The 17,501-nt window shown below is 40.8% G+C and overlaps 1 protein-coding gene across 1 annotated transcript; it reads left to right on the forward strand.

Annotated features, from left to right (window-relative positions):
* The first annotated feature begins 669 nt into the window (after positions 1–669).
* LOC117554617 (pleckstrin homology domain-containing family A member 5-like) lies at positions 670–1,916 on the forward strand. Its single transcript, XM_034229064.1, has 3 exons — positions 670–690; positions 1,191–1,541; positions 1,758–1,916. Exons 1-3 carry the CDS (start codon positions 670–672, stop codon positions 1,914–1,916), a joined length of 531 nt encoding a protein of 176 aa, XP_034084955.1.
* Positions 1,917–17,501: the final 15,585 nt, after the last annotated feature.

The following is a 17,501-nucleotide window of genomic DNA, read 5'->3' on the forward strand; positions in this document are numbered from 1 at the left end:
AGAAGCTACGTAAAGGTACGTGTTGTGATGTCTGTGTTTGCTTCCCCTGTCCGAGTTCAGATCACTCAGTGATGATACTATATACCTAAATAATCTGTGGAACCTCAGCTTTAATCGGATATTTTGTAAGTGCAGCTACGATAAGTAATAAGGGTACTTTTATCTTGAGTTCTGTGCCAAAGTGCGTTAGCATTTTTCGCTCAGGGGTAATTTAGATGCTTCTTATGAGACTTGTGTTTTGTTTTGGTAAAAATGGTTTGTATCGTCAATTAGCTGAGATTATTTCCGTTAATCTGGTATAACACATTAATAGGTTCTTAAATATTACGATCCCCTGAGACACTGTCGTGAAAAAAAAAGTAAAGTACCCGCCGGGATTTTGGGGTTTAACAGGTTAAAAAAAACGCGATATATACCGCAGAGGGGGGGGGAAATCGCGATGTCCGTTTTTTTCAATACCGTGCAGCCCTAATACACATGAATGCCACTTGCATTAGCACACACATTCCTTGTGAATCTATGCTGCTGTTGTTGTTCAGAAGATGCTGTGCAAAGCTGTGCTGGCTGATGAAGATCACTGACTCATCAGGATAGGGTTTTTTTCTTCCCTTTTTTTACCCTTTGTTAAATGTCATTTGGCAACCCTCATTTCTAATGTGCTCCTTTAACATGGGTGAGCAGAGCGTTATGGTAAAGTGCTTTGTAATTACACAGAGCAGTAGTGCCTAAAATCCACGATAAAGCACTGTCAAATGTCGTTAGAAATCTATTTGAACCGAATTGTAACATCTATATAGACTGAAGGATACCCAGTTCAGTCAGTATCTAGTGTGTATTGTATTATATGCACAGTATCACACTTTATTACATGCCTGGCCTCCTCTGGCACCTGGAAGAAGCATTGTTCACCTCCGGCTATTTTCATTTCACTTCAGATTCAGAGCTGCCCCAATTCGCAGAGTTCAACAATTCACAAATACAGTTACTGTATATTTTAACAATACTCCTTAAACTCATGTTGCTGGCGATCAATGACACAGATGACTATCCCATCTTCTTATTTAATCCAATAAAATAATAGATGTTTCTCGTTATAATTATAACGCCTCCTCTTTGTTCTTATCAGGTTGGACAAGCTAAATGTGGAGCAGTGTGGACCCCAATAAATCAACAATGTGGCCAACCACAAGCCGCCACTCACACAGCCTGAGATCCAGAACAATGAGCTGAACCGCTTGGATGACCGTGAGCGGGCTGCAGCGGTTCAATCCGCCTCAGCAGAGGAAGACAGGAAGTTGCGCGACGCAGAGCGCTACGGCTTCCAGAAGGACGGGGCAGAGCGGGAGCGCCCCCTCACAAAGGTCAACAGCATCAAGCTGCAGCCGGCCCAGGCAGCGGCCGTCAAAGCTAACCTTGCCGCGCCGCAGACTCCCACAGAAGTAGACGGGTTGCACCGCAGCCCCCAGGTCAACGGATCTGCTGAGCACTCTCCAGCTGATAAGACGGGAACCCCCCCTCAGCAGTATACCCCCCCTCAGCAGTTTACCCCCTCTCAGCAGTATACCCCCTCTCAGCAGTATACCCCCTCTCAGCAGTATACCCCCCCTCAGCAGTATACCCCCTCTCAGCAGTATACCCCCTCTCAGCAGTATACCCCCCCTCAGCAGTATACCCCCTCTCAGCAGTATACCCCCTCTCAGCAGTATACCCCCTCTCAGCAGTATACCCCCCCTCAGCAGTATACCCCCCCTCAGCAGTATACCCCCTCTCAGCAGTATACCCCCCCTCAGGAGTTTACCCCCCAGGAGCCAGACCGCTCCTCCCTGAACAGAACCAGCTCCATGCAGCAACTCAAGCAGTGTGTCCGCACACAGAGAGGACGCAGCCAGGATGACGACACCAGGAGGTTGGTTTGATGATGTGGTCTTTTGCAGTGTCAAATAAAACATTCATATGCTCATTATTTCCTCTCCAGATATGTGTGCTGTAAGAGGAGAACATATGCCAGCACAAGTTGATTTAGGTTACTGCACAAGAGTCCAATCTTGTCCTACTTTGACAACTAGGATTGGAACTTGGCTAAACTTGGTGCATTCTATAAATGACTATAAATGTGCTGAGTCCAATTTTCCAAAGCTTCGTTGACTTTAAACAACTCGGCTTTAAAAACGAATGGGTCTGAGGACTCCACTCACTCCATTTAGAAACACCTCTGTTCTGAGCAATTCATGAATGTTAAAAGTTGTCATGGATGAATCAACAACGAGGTCCTTGGTCCTGATCTCCGTTAGTGTTCCTCTGAAAAGCATGTTGACTCTCACCCCATCCTGTCGCCGTTTCAACAGTCTCTGTTTGTCGTCACATGACATGCATGTCCTCCTGAGTGATCCTTAGTTTCCATAAAGTCACAAGCCTGTTTGAATGCCTCTGGGTTTTACAGCCCAGTAGTCACTGTCACTGTTTGAACAGGAAGCTCTCTTGATGCCAGCTGCACTGGCTCTGTGGAAGAGGAGCTTTGTTGTCACTGCAAAGGTCTTATTGGTCCTGGGGGGGGTTTAGAGTGAAGCGTCCCTATTGAAGACTAGACCAGAGGTGATTTGCAGATACAAAGTTTTAAAGAGGCAAATAAAAAACGTTTACCGATTTTCTATTTTATAACATGACATTGAGTCAAACTATTTGAAGAAAAAAAATCTGAGTTACAATTAACAACTTTATCTCAACCTCCAACATGGAGTCTATTTTTTGTTGTTCATTCATATCTTATTTGACCTAGTTAACATTCATTTATGTATTCATATTTTTATCTCTCCAGTTTTTAAACGATATTTTTGGTTTACTGTCCTATAGTATACATTGAAAACACCAACCCCCCCACCCTACACACAAATACAAAAACCACACTTGCTTTAGTTATAATTCAACAAACATATTTTAAATAAACAAGTAGCTTCCACAGGAGTTATAGAACTATTTTAAAGAACACTTAAGAACACACGTATTGTAATAATAAATAAATAAAATAAAATAAATGAAAAAATATTAACAAATACATAAAAACGATTTATACAAAAAAAGAACAATTACATTTCTGTTTTTGAACACACATATTGTAATAATAAATAAATATCTTACTGACTTGTTTGACTTAAACACTCAGAATTGCACTCGTCTTGACTTCTTTGCTGCAAAGTCATCGATAACATCCTCATATGACAGCTGACGAGAAACATCACTGTTAATGCTGATGATGGCAGGCATTCTTGGACCATTGTAGACCATTGTAGGTTTTAATTCACTTCAGCTTTGAGAAGCTTCTTTCTGCTGAAGCCACTGTCACTCGCATAGTGACTGCGATCCTGAGGGCCACCCACATATTAGGATAAACCTCCCTCAGGTTCTTCCTTTCCAAGAACACCAACAGTTCCAGGGTGGTCATTGTGGGTGAGGGGAAAGTTGGAAAGTGCATCAGAAAGTTGGAAAGTGCATCAGCTCCAGTGCCAACTCTTTTCCATCTATGTCTGACTGTCCGCCAGAGCTCAGGGTGTTGCTCAGTGTTTGACAGCTCGTTTCTGGGCAGTTCGGGGAAGTTGACAAGCACCCCAAACTTTGCCTGAACTTCTTCCAGGTGTTCAAAACGCTCATTGAGGGAAGTGATGCAAACATCAACCACCCTGTTGAAAAATGTAACTTCCATCTTTTTTAGGGCATTGGCCATTGGCTCATCAGGTGCTTCATAAGAGAACTGCCTCTTGGTTGACCTCAGCCTCTTCTCCTTGAGGACAGCATCCACATCCATGTTCTCACACATGTCTTTAGCACTGATCTGAGCAGAGGCAAATCCAGTGGCTCTGTAGTCTTCCAGGGTGGCCTTTGTCTTTCTCAGGAGGTCAACTGCAATGTCAAGTTGCATTGACACAGACTGCATGACCTTACTGACCTGTTTGACTTTACTGAGGATGTGGTACCACACCACAGTGCAAATGGAGAAGCGGTAGGACCCCACTTCCTCAGCCAAAGACTGTGCCTCTATTTTGATCATCATGTCAGTGGCCTTGTCCCTCACCTCCAAAAGTGCATCTCGAACATGTTGAGCCTGATATCGCACAGCTTCCACACTGTTGACCCGGCTCTCCCACCTGGTTTCAGACCATGATTTCAAGGTAGTGGTGACATGGCTCTTCAAAATGTCCCAGCGCTTTGTGGATGCTGAAAACAATGTAAAAAGCTTTTGGAGGTAGCCAAAGTATCCAGTGGCATCTAGGGAGCTTTTCGCTGCATCAGCTAACACCAGATTGAGAGTGTGTGCGCCACATGGCACGAATAGTGCCCTCGGGTTTAGTTCAAGTAACCTGGCCTGAACTCCTTTGTTTTTCCCTCGCATATTGGCACCATTGTCATAAGACTGTCCCCTACAGTCCTCAAAGGGGATGTTCAGTTCTTGGAGCCTGTCCAGGATGAGGGATGACAAACTCTCGCCAGTTGTTCCTTAACTTGTGGCATCTCCTCCATTGTAACAATCCTTAAGATGACTGATAACTGCTCTGTGTGGCTAATGTCAGGTGTGCAGTCCAGAATGATGGAATAATATTTAGCCTTCTTAATTTCTTCAATCATGTGGGCACTGATTCTCTCACCGATACATTCAATGAGTTCATTTTGAATATTTTTTCCGAGATATGTGGTATGGCTTGCACCCCTTTAGCAACGTGTTCTTTCATTACAGGGTCAAACATTGCCATCAGCTCCACTTCTTTAAGGAAGTTGCCATTGTTGGGTTTGTTGAGTGTGTCACATGTTCCCCTGAGGCCCATGTTTCTCTCAGCTAATGATTGAATGATGGCGACCAACCTTGTTACCACCTCACGCCATCTCTTCCTTTCTATGTCTGTAAGCGCCATCTCAGTCCTATCAATAGTTTGCCCCTTTTGTAATCGAAACTCTAACTCTTTCCATGATTCCATGTGTTTAGTATGTTCTGGAGTGTTCTCGTGTGTTTTCAGTAATTGGTGGCAATTTTTCCAGTCATTTAGTCCTGCACTGATTAATTTGTATTCCTTCTGGGAGAACAGCTTGCAGCAAAAACAGTAAAGGCTATCGTTTTTCTGTGAGTACAATAGCCAGCTTCTCTTGATTCTTTCCCCATTTACCAGTTTTCTATAAAAGTATTGGTGGTGGCAGCTTCTCCCATCCTGTCTTTTTGGGGAAAATGAAGTGTGGTTTTGCCTGACAGGGTCCTCTGCTCACAAACTCTGTTCTTACCTTATCAGACATGGATGGCCAGTCGGCAGGGTCAACAGCTGCTGCCTTTGTGGCGTCACATGCTGCAGACTGTGTTGTGGTACTCGGGACCAATGTCTCTCCTGCAGATTCTGTAGCAGCAGGTTCACTTGGGACAGGTAGTAGTGATACGTTTTCACCTGCAGACAGTCAAACATGCATGGATACAGTCAGACACCCACTGTGTGTGTGTGTGTGTGTGTGTGTGTGTGTGTGTGTGTGTGTGTGTGTGTGTGTGTGTGTGTGTGTGTGTGTGTGTGTGTGTGTGTGTGTGTGTGTGTGTGTGTGTGTGTGTGTGTTTTTTACATTAACATGTACATTATTAGTAATATAGGTGCTATTGTAATGTGCAATAATAAACTAGAAAACTGTGGTACTGTGCTGGGAAGCTTCCAGGTGTGAACATGTGTATGAACCAGAGATGGAGTACTCGAGTCCTGGACTCGGACTCCAGTCGGACTCGAGTGCCGATTTTCGGGACTCGTGACTTGACTCGGACTCGCGCACTGATTGATGCGACTCGGACTCGGACTCGTGAATTCTCACGCACGATGACTTGGACTTGGACTCGGACTCGAACACAGGTAATGATGACTCATACTCGGACTCGGCTCGGACACTCCTTGGATGACTCGGACTTGGACTCGGACTCGAGCAAGTTTTCTCTGGAGTCTGATGTCCTCTGTGTCCTGGCGTGTGCACCTGCGAGGCGAGTTCACGTACTGGGCGCGCCCCCGCTGCTATACCAGTCTAAAGATGTCCAGAGACACACCCCGCATCGTGCTGTATGCTTTTAAAGATTTAGTTTCCATATTGGGAAAGAGCAGCACAAAATGCACATTATGTGGACAGAAGATAGAAGAGAAGACTGGGACAACGTCGAGTTTCAATCGACACCTTTCACGGCGGCACCCAGAAAAGTAAGTAGAAATGCTATTGTTAGCTTGCTAACCCACGTTAACGTTAGCCACTAAATTGACTCCACAAAGGTTTTAAGATGTCGGGTTAGATGGAGGTAGGGGTTGATATCACATCCTAGGGACCAAGTGCAGTTTTATTGTCTAGATAGATACTGTTAAAAAGCTATACATGTCCTTGGTGATACTGCAGATGATGAGTAGCCTAGCCCTAGCCTACAATGAACGTGAAAATTAGAGACTGAAAATGATCTCCGTCACGGAGGCTCCATAACACATTACTCTAAGGATGGAGTTCATATATATATAGGTAGGCTGTATTGAACACTATCATCAGAGTAATGTGATCAAATCAATAAGTAAAGATTCAGCCGATAACATGAAAGCACATGGCTACTTAACATACAGAATGTCATCATTGTGCATGCTAAGTAGCAATATGCTTTCTGGGGCTTAATCTTTATTGATATCATTTAAACGTTCACTTATTGGTTGTTGGATATTGTGATATTATTAAAAGCAATGTAGAGGAGCTACAGCTACATTTCAACACATATATCCACTAAGATTAATACATGAAGACTTGTGACTCTGACTTGACTTGGACTCTTCTTGGGTGACTCGGACTTGGACTCGGACTCGAACACAGGTAATGGTGACTCGGACTCGACTCGGACTCGGACACTCCTTGGGTGACTCGGACTTGGACTCGGACTCGACTACGACTCTCCCTAGGTGACTCGGACTTGGACTCGGACTCGAAGAGTGGGGACTCGAGAGTGACTTGGACTCGTGAATTTGTGACTTGACTACAACACTGGTATGAACTACCCACAACCCTAATAAACTCAACAGGCAATATCACAAAAAACTTGACTGAACTCACCTGCTACAGGCAGTGATGCAGTAGACTCAGGTTGTGCAGTGGTGGGAGTGGGATTACCCAGATATTTTAACAATGCACCTGGAAATTACACAGAGAATAATGTAGTAGGTATCTATCTGCAATAATACTGAGCAGTTCAGACTAGCTGACATAATTTCCTGTGCCCAAATATGCAAAATATATGTTTTAAGTGATAACCTAGCTAGTTAATGATTTAGCAGACTTATTTTGTGTCCATTACCATTTGTAAGCTACAGATGGAACAAAATAGATAGCTTTAATAATAATAAATATATATAATGAATACAAGAAAAACCACACAGTGCAGTTGGTGTAAAAAGAGCTATCAAGCTAGATGGTAAAGCAGCTCATCTGTTAGCTTCTATCATACTATATATCAGCTGCTATCATAAGCTAACGTTAGCTAGCTAGCTTTATACCGTTGCTTGAAAAATGCCAATAAACACAAACAGTCATCAGACATACCTCTGTTTTCCTGGAGTTTTTCCTCCTCTCTCTTTCTTCGCCTTTTCCAATGCGCCCCAGACGGCTTTTTGTTGGGGTTTTGTTGGGCTTCATGTTGTGACAGTGAAGTTCTAATTCTCGTTCAAGACGCGAGCGCGCGCGACACGCGAAACACAAATGGACAGAACCAAAGAAAACATAGAGAGGGGTGGTGCAGTGTTGGGGCGCCCCTACGTTTTATTTTTCGTATTCTCAAAAAAACAAATGAATCCTGATCTGAGCGGCGCCTAAAAAAAAGAAATCTGGGGGGCGCCTACAAAAATAAAAAAATATACATAGGCCTATTAAAAAAAAAAAAAAAAAATCTGGACTGCACCCCTGCGCTCCCTCTACAGTTCAGCGCCCTAGGCGAAAATGTATAACGCCAGTGCAGCGGGCCGGCCCTGACAGCATGTACTTTGTATCACACAGTACAACGACTGTTTTGTTGTACTATGTCTTGCAGTATGCCGACGCCCCTGATAGGAGGTCTATAGAGAGGCGAAGTCCCTCCCCTTCCGAAAGCCTCCATGGGACCCCGGAAGCGGAAAATTATACATTGAAGTCAATGGAGAGAGAAAGGTTATCTTTTGATCCCGTTTGAATTGTGCCACGAATGACACATATGATGTTTGTCAATTTAAAAGAACATTTTGCAAGTCAAAAAAATAAAAATGTGTCGTAAAACTGTGAAGTTACACATTTTTTCGTGTGAAACCGCTCAGTGAACTACAGGTCTCTCGTCTCGCACAATACGCGTCACCAACATAAAGATGGCCGTCACGTTAGCACATTTCACCACATTCTTTCAGAATGAGAATAAAAGTATTTTACGAGGTGAAAATCACTACAAGTCTGGGCACGTTGAGAGCTGTACCTATATGAAAGGGGAGTTAGTCGGTTCTGTAAGAGCCAGCATGCGGGACCGGCTTTACAAGGTTTCGGTGAGTAATATGAGTGCAATGTGTAACGTTAATGTCAGCTAGCTAACATTAGCTAACAAGGTACACTAACGTGTTTTGTTTTAGCAAATAGTTTTCTCCTTAAGAACTTCGTGGTCTCTGTGTATGCTGTGGATAACATTAGTGTTCACAAGAACAAGGTACACTCCCGTGTTTTGTTTTAGTTGCTCTTCAGATTGAAGCGGACAGTTTTATATCGACTATACTGTATGTGTGATCTCCTTTGTGTCATTTGAGTTTATTTGCTGTGTGTAGATTCAAGGATTTTGGTTATCTTGTCAATTTGTTTGGTTATCTAGGCACAGCTGTGTGTGACTCCCTCTGGTACACTGGTATGTGTGTTCCTAATGTAGAGAGCATTGATTAATCAATAAACTACACACTGAGTCTAGATCCTGATCAAATCCTTTTTTTTTGTTGATCAAATGTTTTTCAAAATGTATTCATACACATTTAAAAAAATTAGGGCTGTCAGTCGATTAAAATATGTAATCGCGATTAATCGCATGATTGTCCATAGTTAATCTCGATTAATCGGAAATTAATCGCACATTTTGTATCTGTTCTAAATGTACCTTAGAGGAATATTTGTCACATTTTTAGTACTCTTATCAACATATGAGTGGACAAATATGCTTTATGCAAATGTTTATTATCATTTGAACAATGACAAATATTCTCATGAATATTAAACACAACAACCTCATAGGTAATACAGAAAAATCAAACAATAACAACAATCAGACAAATATATGGAAAAATAAACCCTCCTACCCCCACATCCTAACCATCCTTGTATTGCTCATTCAATCTATTATAGCATGCTAACAAATGGTACTTACTTTATTTTTACAGATCTGCATGGGAGACGATGGCGCGATGCAGAGCGGCCATCTGAGCCCATATGTGTGATGGGGTGTTATGCAGAGGGGAGGAAAACAGGACACAGCAGATTGGGATTGTGGTGGAGATGCTGAGCAGTTATTTAATTGTTTCATGTAATTATTATTATACTGTGTGCTTCTTAGTTATTCCATCTTTTGCTGTAACATGGATCTGTATGTATATTTACTTGTTATCTACCACACTTCCTTCTACATCATACACCATCATTATACATGATGGTGCATATAGGATATATATATATATATATATGTTTGTATACATATCTGTAAATTGTATAATTTTATTTAAACGTATTTTTGATCTCTCTGTCTATAAACACAAACTGAGTAAGATTGACAATAAAGTTGAATTTGAAAAATATATATATTCTTTATGAAAATAGTTGACTGTTGGAGAAATGAATCCAAATGAAACGTTGGACTGAACTACAACTACGCCTTTAAATCTCTACGGACTGTTTTTCAGTGGGATGGCAATTTCCTATCTTTAAACATTTATTAGTTTTTTCTCAGAACAGATTTGATTTTCTGAAGTTAATTTAACTTTGCCGACCATGTAAGGTCATTATTAAAAAGGTACAATCAATTTGTTTAGGGTTGACTAAAATAATGAAAAACATTCATTTGGATAATTTACTGACAGAATAAGAAACTCAATGATGCTCTACTCACCTGTTCCCTTTTTATAAAGTGAAACAGTTGAAACGATAGATTTTAGTAAACTTAAAAACAACCTTCTCCAAAAGCTATCAAGGAATATACCGAATACTTGTTTTAGAACTTTATTACATATTTGTATATAAATAGTTTGAATGATCCATAATTGACAGAAGCTTGTGTTTACACTGACCTGTTACTCATATATTAATGTCTTTGTAACTTCGGTAAACCACTACCTCACTAATTTCTTTCATTCATCACGGTTCAGTAAACTAAGTGATACATGAAACAGTTTAATCATTATAATAACGTAGGAATGCAACTCTTTGAAAATGTAGGTGGCTCTTAAAAGAGCTGTTGTGTTTGGGTGTGCTGGTCTCAGGTCAGTCTAAGCCATGGGTCGGCAACAGGCGGCCCGCGGGCCATTGTTGGCCCGCCAGCAATAATATTTGGCCCGTAATTTTGAGAATCAAAAATAAAAAAAATAAAAATTTTTTTTTTTTTTTTTTTTTTACAACATAGGACCGACAGTCGCACATCAGGGTTTCCGTTAGCCGCCGATCGATCGGCCGCCGGTCATTATTGGCCGATATTCACTCTTAATAGTTTGATCGGTGCTCTCTATAAAGGCCGATCAGGAGAGCTGGATCTGATCGATATGGACATAAACGCGAGTGAAGTGTAACCGGACCCGAGAGAGAAATCAGATCAGCTGCTGAGTCTGATGGAGACACGCAGCTCTGCATGATCACCTGAAGCCCCGCCCACTGTTTAGCGAGCTGCATGAGAAACTGACGGGCTGTCAGGAGAGAGAGGGAGAGGGGAAAAGAGAGGATCCGTTTCTCCCGTGTTATTATTCAAAGTTATTGTAAACTTTTGAATAATGTACTTCATCTACTACAAGTAGTTTGTTTGAATGTAATAATTATGTTGTTTGTTGTTTGTGGAATCATTTATTGAAAAATGAATCTGAACTTTTTGATCTGTAACGATTATAAACTGAAGCAATATAAAAATGAGCCCCATTAACTGAGTTTTAAACATCAGCATATCCGGTCCTAGTCCGGTAATTACCTGCTAACGGAAACTCTGCTACACAATTCTTATTATTATTATTGAAACATGACCGGTAAGTTTCAAATGTGTCCGGTAAAATAAATTCTGTCCCGACATATCTGCTTACATTCATAATGTCAGCGGAGGGAGGGGAAGCGGCGCTGTGGAAGAGCAGAGTGGAGGGAGAGCTGTCATCTTCCCTTTACAAGCTTCAAACATGTATTTATCGTGTGATTTTGGAAATAAAAATGTCATATTCTGAAAGCCAAGACTTTGTTTATTTAAAATCAAACAAAACACCCGAACCCCGAAAAACTATTTTTTTACGCAAATCCACGTTTATTTTGAAATGAGCCGTTGCGACTTCCGACTGATTTCGATAGAGCGGGTCACATATGGCAAATGTGTGGTTGGGGGGAACCAGGTCAATTAAAGTACTTATTTAACTATTAAATACATTGAGTTTGAGTACAATACTTGGTTATTGATTAATGTAGGCTATAATATATGAAATTGCAAAGCAAAACTGCTGTAATTGATTTGTTTTGTCCTTTGGTATTTTTTAAAGGTTTTCAACCTGAAAGAATCCTAGTGTGTCCTTGAAAAGTTGAAATAAAGAAAAGGGAAAAGGATTCCAGTTGTCCCTCAAGCCTCTCAAATGTGGGCAAACACTCAAATAAATGCCAAAAACCCAGAGAACTTGACAATACTTATCAGAATAAAAGTATGTTAAATAACACTGCTAGTTACTTTACTCAGTGGAGACTCGTCCATTGAGGAAAGGGAGGACCATCCTCCCTACAATTTCAGAGAAAAATAAACTTTGAAGAGAACAATAAATACACCTCAATTTAAAAGATAAGTCTGTTAAAATACAGATAATAGCCCTGGCTTTGGGACTGAAATGGGGCTAGAGAGGACGAGCCTCCCTTTGGGCAGGTCTAGCCAGAGGCTCTGGATTGGGCGCCTATATCATCAGTGAACCAATCAGCGGATCTGACTGTGCATCAGAGTGTTGATGGGGAGGCTTATCAGCGATATCAGAGTTTTTTCTGAACCGGGGAACAGGGGCGCTGCGCCCTCTTACCAAAATAAATTCCTTGAATTAGGCTTTGATTATGTTCTGGCCCGCCATCTTGCGGCTCAGCAAAAAATTGGCCCACGGCCAAACTTACTTGCCTACCCCTGGTCTAAGCCCTCTCTCCGCGGATGAACAGAGAATGGTGATGGATGGAGCTGGGAAGAGAGAAGAATAAAGAAAACAGATCAACTTTATTATCGGATATTAAAAATTCAATTTCAAAACAAGTTGCCGCTCCTACAGTTTTCTAGTATGTAAAGATGATTTCACATGACTTACCATCCTTCTGTCTCCGTGAGGAGGGTGGGTCTTATGTTCTCAAGGAGAATCACCCATACTGGCACCAGGTCCAAGGGCAGCTGCACATCACAGACCGGAGTCTCTGCTATTTTGTTGTGTGGACCACGAAGGAGGCGATCATCATCCCCATCCCCAAAGACCCTGCATGGCATGGAAATATCCTCCTCCTGGAAAACTTCTACACTCAGCATATGCTCCCTGTGTTGGCCAGTAGAGAGGACATATAAACACACACACACACACACACACACACATGATATTTAACTAATAAACAATAAATCCAATGTTGTTGGAAAAGTAATAATGCTGCATGTGTACATTTTTGTTCAAATATAGCAAGTGTTATCGTGTTATGTGTTCCTGATATCGTGCAGCCCTAATATTAAGGCCTTATTGTCACATGCACAATAACTACAGTGCAGTTTTGGGCAATGAACATGTTAAGTCTCAGGCCCCTCTAAAATAAAGGATATTTAAGACATATAAATAAATAATTACTTTTACTGAACTACTACATAACTGTATTACATGGTTATATAAATAGTTTATATGACAAGGCTAAGTAAAGTAATGCTAACTAACGTGCTCGCTACTTGTCGCTACTAGCTAGGTAGCTAACTTGACTATGCACATGAACATGCACAACATGTATATTACCTATGATATTACCTGATATGTCTGATCCAGCGACTCCTGGTCCTTTCATCAGACGGGAATCGATAGAAGGAGCAAGTGGTATGATCACTTTTATGACTACAACCTGGTACAAAGCACACAGGCATCTTGTAAAAGTGAATTTATTTTTAGCGATCTATAATTTATTGGAGGGAATAAATCAGTTATGAGATCTTCTTCTTCTTCGCTTTAATTACGAGTCTTATTATAAATCACCGAGCATGCCTGTGACATCACTTACGCGACCCAGAATGGGATTTGGGATTTATAGTCTTTGTAGTAGCGTATTTTTCATAGTCTTATATTTCAGCAGTTTTACGACAAAATGTGACTTTTTTGACATGGAAATGATTGTTTAAGATTGACAAACATCATATGTGTAGTTCGTGGCACAATTCAAACGGCATCAAAAGATACGTGTTCTCTCTCCATTGAATTCAATGTAAATGTTTCGCTTCCGGGGTCCCATGGTCTGGAAGTAGATGGGCGTGACTTCACCTCTCCATGCCTGCAGGGATCCCAGTCCAGCCTATTACTGCCCAGTCTCTCCAAGGCAAAACAGTAAGTCCTCGCCCATGTTCTGTGTCCATCACTTTTTTCAAACTGAATTTCTGTATTACACCACCTAGTAATTTCACGCTTGAAAAGGTGCCACACACTTAGTCATTCCGGTTTGAGTAGATGTAACAGACTCTAATTAGGGTGACTTAATGCAGTGTTGTCAGACATGTCTATACTCAGTCCAGTGGATGACCAAATACTACATGGTGCTGTAAAAATTGGAGGGTTTGGTTTAGGTCATAATTAAGTGCAATAAAGTAATTACATGTTCCCCACAATAATAGTTCACAGTAAAACACATTAACGCTTTAGAATTGATTTTGAGTCAACCAGTGCTACTTTGAACATTTCACAATCAGACTACTTCAGTTATCCTGGTGGGGATATTGAGTTTTGTGACGATTGCTCCTTTTTAGAAGAACATTTAAAGATAAAATACAATTTTAATCAAAGTCGAAAAACAATCACAAATAAAAATAATGTATGGATAAAAATATTTAAATAAACCAAATAATGTTAACAAAAATGTGCACATTGTACTACAAAATAACAACAATATTTGTATGCATGAATGTGTATTTTACAGTTTAGCAGTGGTGTTGTAGTGTTTATAATGATATGTATGACTAACATCTGATTATTGTTTGAAACAGTAATTATCCTAAGTGACATGAGCACTGCACAGTTAATAATGCACATAGCATAAGCAGATGTTAGGATGTAGTGGTCTAACACTGAATACACAGCAACAGTTATGTATTAAACTTCATACCTCAAATGGTCAGTGAGTGTTAATGTTTCCTAGGTAACCTCTCTTTCTCCTACCTGTCTGCATCCCCCCCGTGTTGTTCTGCTGGTGGAGAGGATAAAGAGAACCAGCTTGTGTGTTTACATAGATACGGAGTGAGAGGAGTAGTTCTAGATTGGTTAAAAAGTTATTTAGATAACAGACAACAATATGTAGAATTTGCTGGTAGTACATCGGAGTGTATGAACATAGAATGTGGTGTCCCGCAGGGCTCGGTTTTAGGGCCTAAACTTTTTATTTTGAACATCAATGACATATGGGAAACGTCAACATTATTGCAATTTGTGTTGTTTGCAGACGACACAAATTTATTTTGTTCAGGAGATGACTTAAACATTTTAGCAAAGTGTATTGGACATGAAATGGTCAAACTTAAAAGATGGTTTGATGAAAATAAGTTAACCCTAAATTTGAATAAAACGAAGTTTATGGTTTTTGCTAATAGAAAAAAAGATGAAAACATTTCACTGTCCATTGATGGAGTTTTTATTGAAAGGGTTTCTGAATTTCGATTCTTAGGTGTGACGCTGGATGAAAACCTGACATGGAAATCACACATAGCACATGTTAAAACCAAAGTGTCTAGGAATATTTCTGTTCTAAACAAGGCAAAGTATTTGCTAGATTACAAGGCATTGAGGATGTTGTACTGTTCACTCATTTTGCCATTTTTCATTTATTGTATAGAAGTGTGGGGCAACACGTATATGAGCAACATAAAGCCATTGTCAATATTACAGAAAAGGGCAGTAAGAATAATTCATAAAGCTGACTCAAGAGAACACACCAGACTGTTTTTTAAGTCAGGACTCTTGAAACTCAAAGACAGCTGAGCTGCAGACATTATCAGTAATGCACAAAGCAGAATGTTACCAGCATATTTACAACAGTTGTTTGTTTTTGGATCAGACAAGGAAGACCACAGAAGGAAATTACATTTTAAGCATCCATATGCAAGGACTACTCTTAAACAAATGTGTATTTCGGTAGTTGGTGTACAATTGTGGAATTCTCAACACAAGGATCTAAAGAATTGTATATGTATTTTTCAGTTAAAGAAGTTGTATACATTAAGAAAGATGGGACTATATGAAGCAGAATGTGAATAAGTCTATGTACTCTGGTCCTTCATGTTTTTGATGTCTTTGATGTGATGTCTCCTCTGTATTTGCGGGTCCCATTGCCATTGTTATTGTTGTTATTGTTATTATCATCATGTGTCGCTTTCCACCTTCTTCTCCAGTAGGACTCAGATGAGGGTGTTGCACTTTTCTTTTCCTTATACATGTGATGTTTTGGTGTTGTCTTGTTTCTTTCCGTTAACCGTCAAGTGGGAAATAAGTATTTGTTTTGTGTGTTTCTCTTAGTATCCTAAGATACTGTTATGTTTGGCTGTGAACAAAAAATTATTATTATGAAGGGCAGACCATCTATTTGTATTTATTTGTTTTTTTTACATTTCCATGACCTATATGACATGACATGACACCTATATGTGGATGACATGATGATACATTTTGGGAGAGTCAATGCTGATGTAAGGCAAGTAGTGCTGCGTACCGGTACGCCGAACCGGTACTGGACTTGTAAAAAGTTTCGGTTCAAGTCCGGTTAAAACCGGAACGTCGGGAACCGGTACTTGGACTCGCAAAAAAACTAGCACTTACGTATATTCTGGTGTCTGTGGTTATTTAAACATTCCCTGATAAACGTTATTCAGCGTCAATAAATGAGTGCTAATCCCAGTGTGTGTTATAATAACCGCCGGCAGCCTGTAAAATGACTTCGGCTCCCTGTTTCGATCACCTCTGTTGCCGCAGCCAACAATGGCACAGAAGTTAACCATTGTATGTCCGGTAAAAAACAAACATTGAACAGGTATGGCGTATTACGGTGTCTGTTTTGGTACTCCAGTATGGCCGTTGCGCTGACTTCACGGGTAACGTGACGTCATATGCAAAGCCTCTATACACGCTTTCAAAGGAGCTGGTTTAGCAAGAAGGCTAACTACCTGTAGCAACACCAGTGCTATATTTGGCTTCCCCTGCCTCCTTTTTCAAATGTCAGGATCAGACCAGTCTATGGACCAGACCCAGCATGGATCCAGACAGATGCGAGTGACTTAAAGCACATATCAGAACAAAACATGAACAAACTAGAGTCCACATGGATGATGCTATGCGACTAGCCGTGTTTAGGTAAGTAAACACAGCTGTCCAATGACGGCTACAGGATAGGATCTGTAGGCATAATAAGGAGGTTGACAAAAACAGGCACTAAAATAATAGACTGTATCAAGTGCTGTGTGTCTTTGAGCTAGCCCTGGGCTGTAATATGACATATGTTTTGGGTCTGTGTATACGTTTGCTTACATTTTGGTAGAGCCCCCCTGGAGAAAGATTCACCAACACCAACTGAAATTGGGAAATGTGCATTTATGAATGCCAGTCAGCATTCACCACAACTGTGTGTTAAATGGAACTGCATCTGTCTGTACGAACCTTATAAGATAAGCCCAACACCTCGCAGGTTAAAAAGTCACCAGTGCCACTAAAAGAGGACAGTCAATGGCCACAGTTATTTTGACATTGCAAACGGGACAGGGAGAGCTAAACACTTAGTAAATAAATATGTTCTTGTTGTCCTCCGTGACCCTTAACACCCCACTTACACACACTCACACACATCATTTCAGCAAGTAGTGTGTTCCTCCTTTAAACAGGTACTGTTCTCATTGGTCCAAGCTTAACATTCAATGCTTTTCCCGCCAAAACACACATCTGCACACTGCATGGGCGGCGCCAGGATTTTTTTGCTGCAGTAGCTTTGCAGTTGCTATATGACAGCACGGCGTTGCTAGTTAATTTTCTAAATAAATAAACAAACAATACCAGTGGGCCAAGCAC

The sequence above is a fragment of the Gymnodraco acuticeps genome, unplaced genomic scaffold (assembly GCF_902827175.1).
Source record: "Gymnodraco acuticeps unplaced genomic scaffold, fGymAcu1.1, whole genome shotgun sequence".
Lineage (NCBI taxonomy): Eukaryota > Metazoa > Chordata > Actinopteri > Perciformes > Bathydraconidae > Gymnodraco > Gymnodraco acuticeps.

Coding starts and splice junctions, on each gene's coding strand:
- LOC117554617 (XM_034229064.1), top strand. CDS start 670: ATGGGTGAGCAGAGCGTTATG. Junction 691..1,190: donor TGGGTGAGCAGAGCGTTATG/GTAAAGTGCTTT, acceptor GCCAACCACAAG/CCGCCACTCACACAGCCTGA. Junction 1,542..1,757: donor AGTATACCCCCCCTCAGCAG/TTTACCCCCTCT, acceptor CCCCCTCAGCAG/TATACCCCCTCTCAGCAGTA.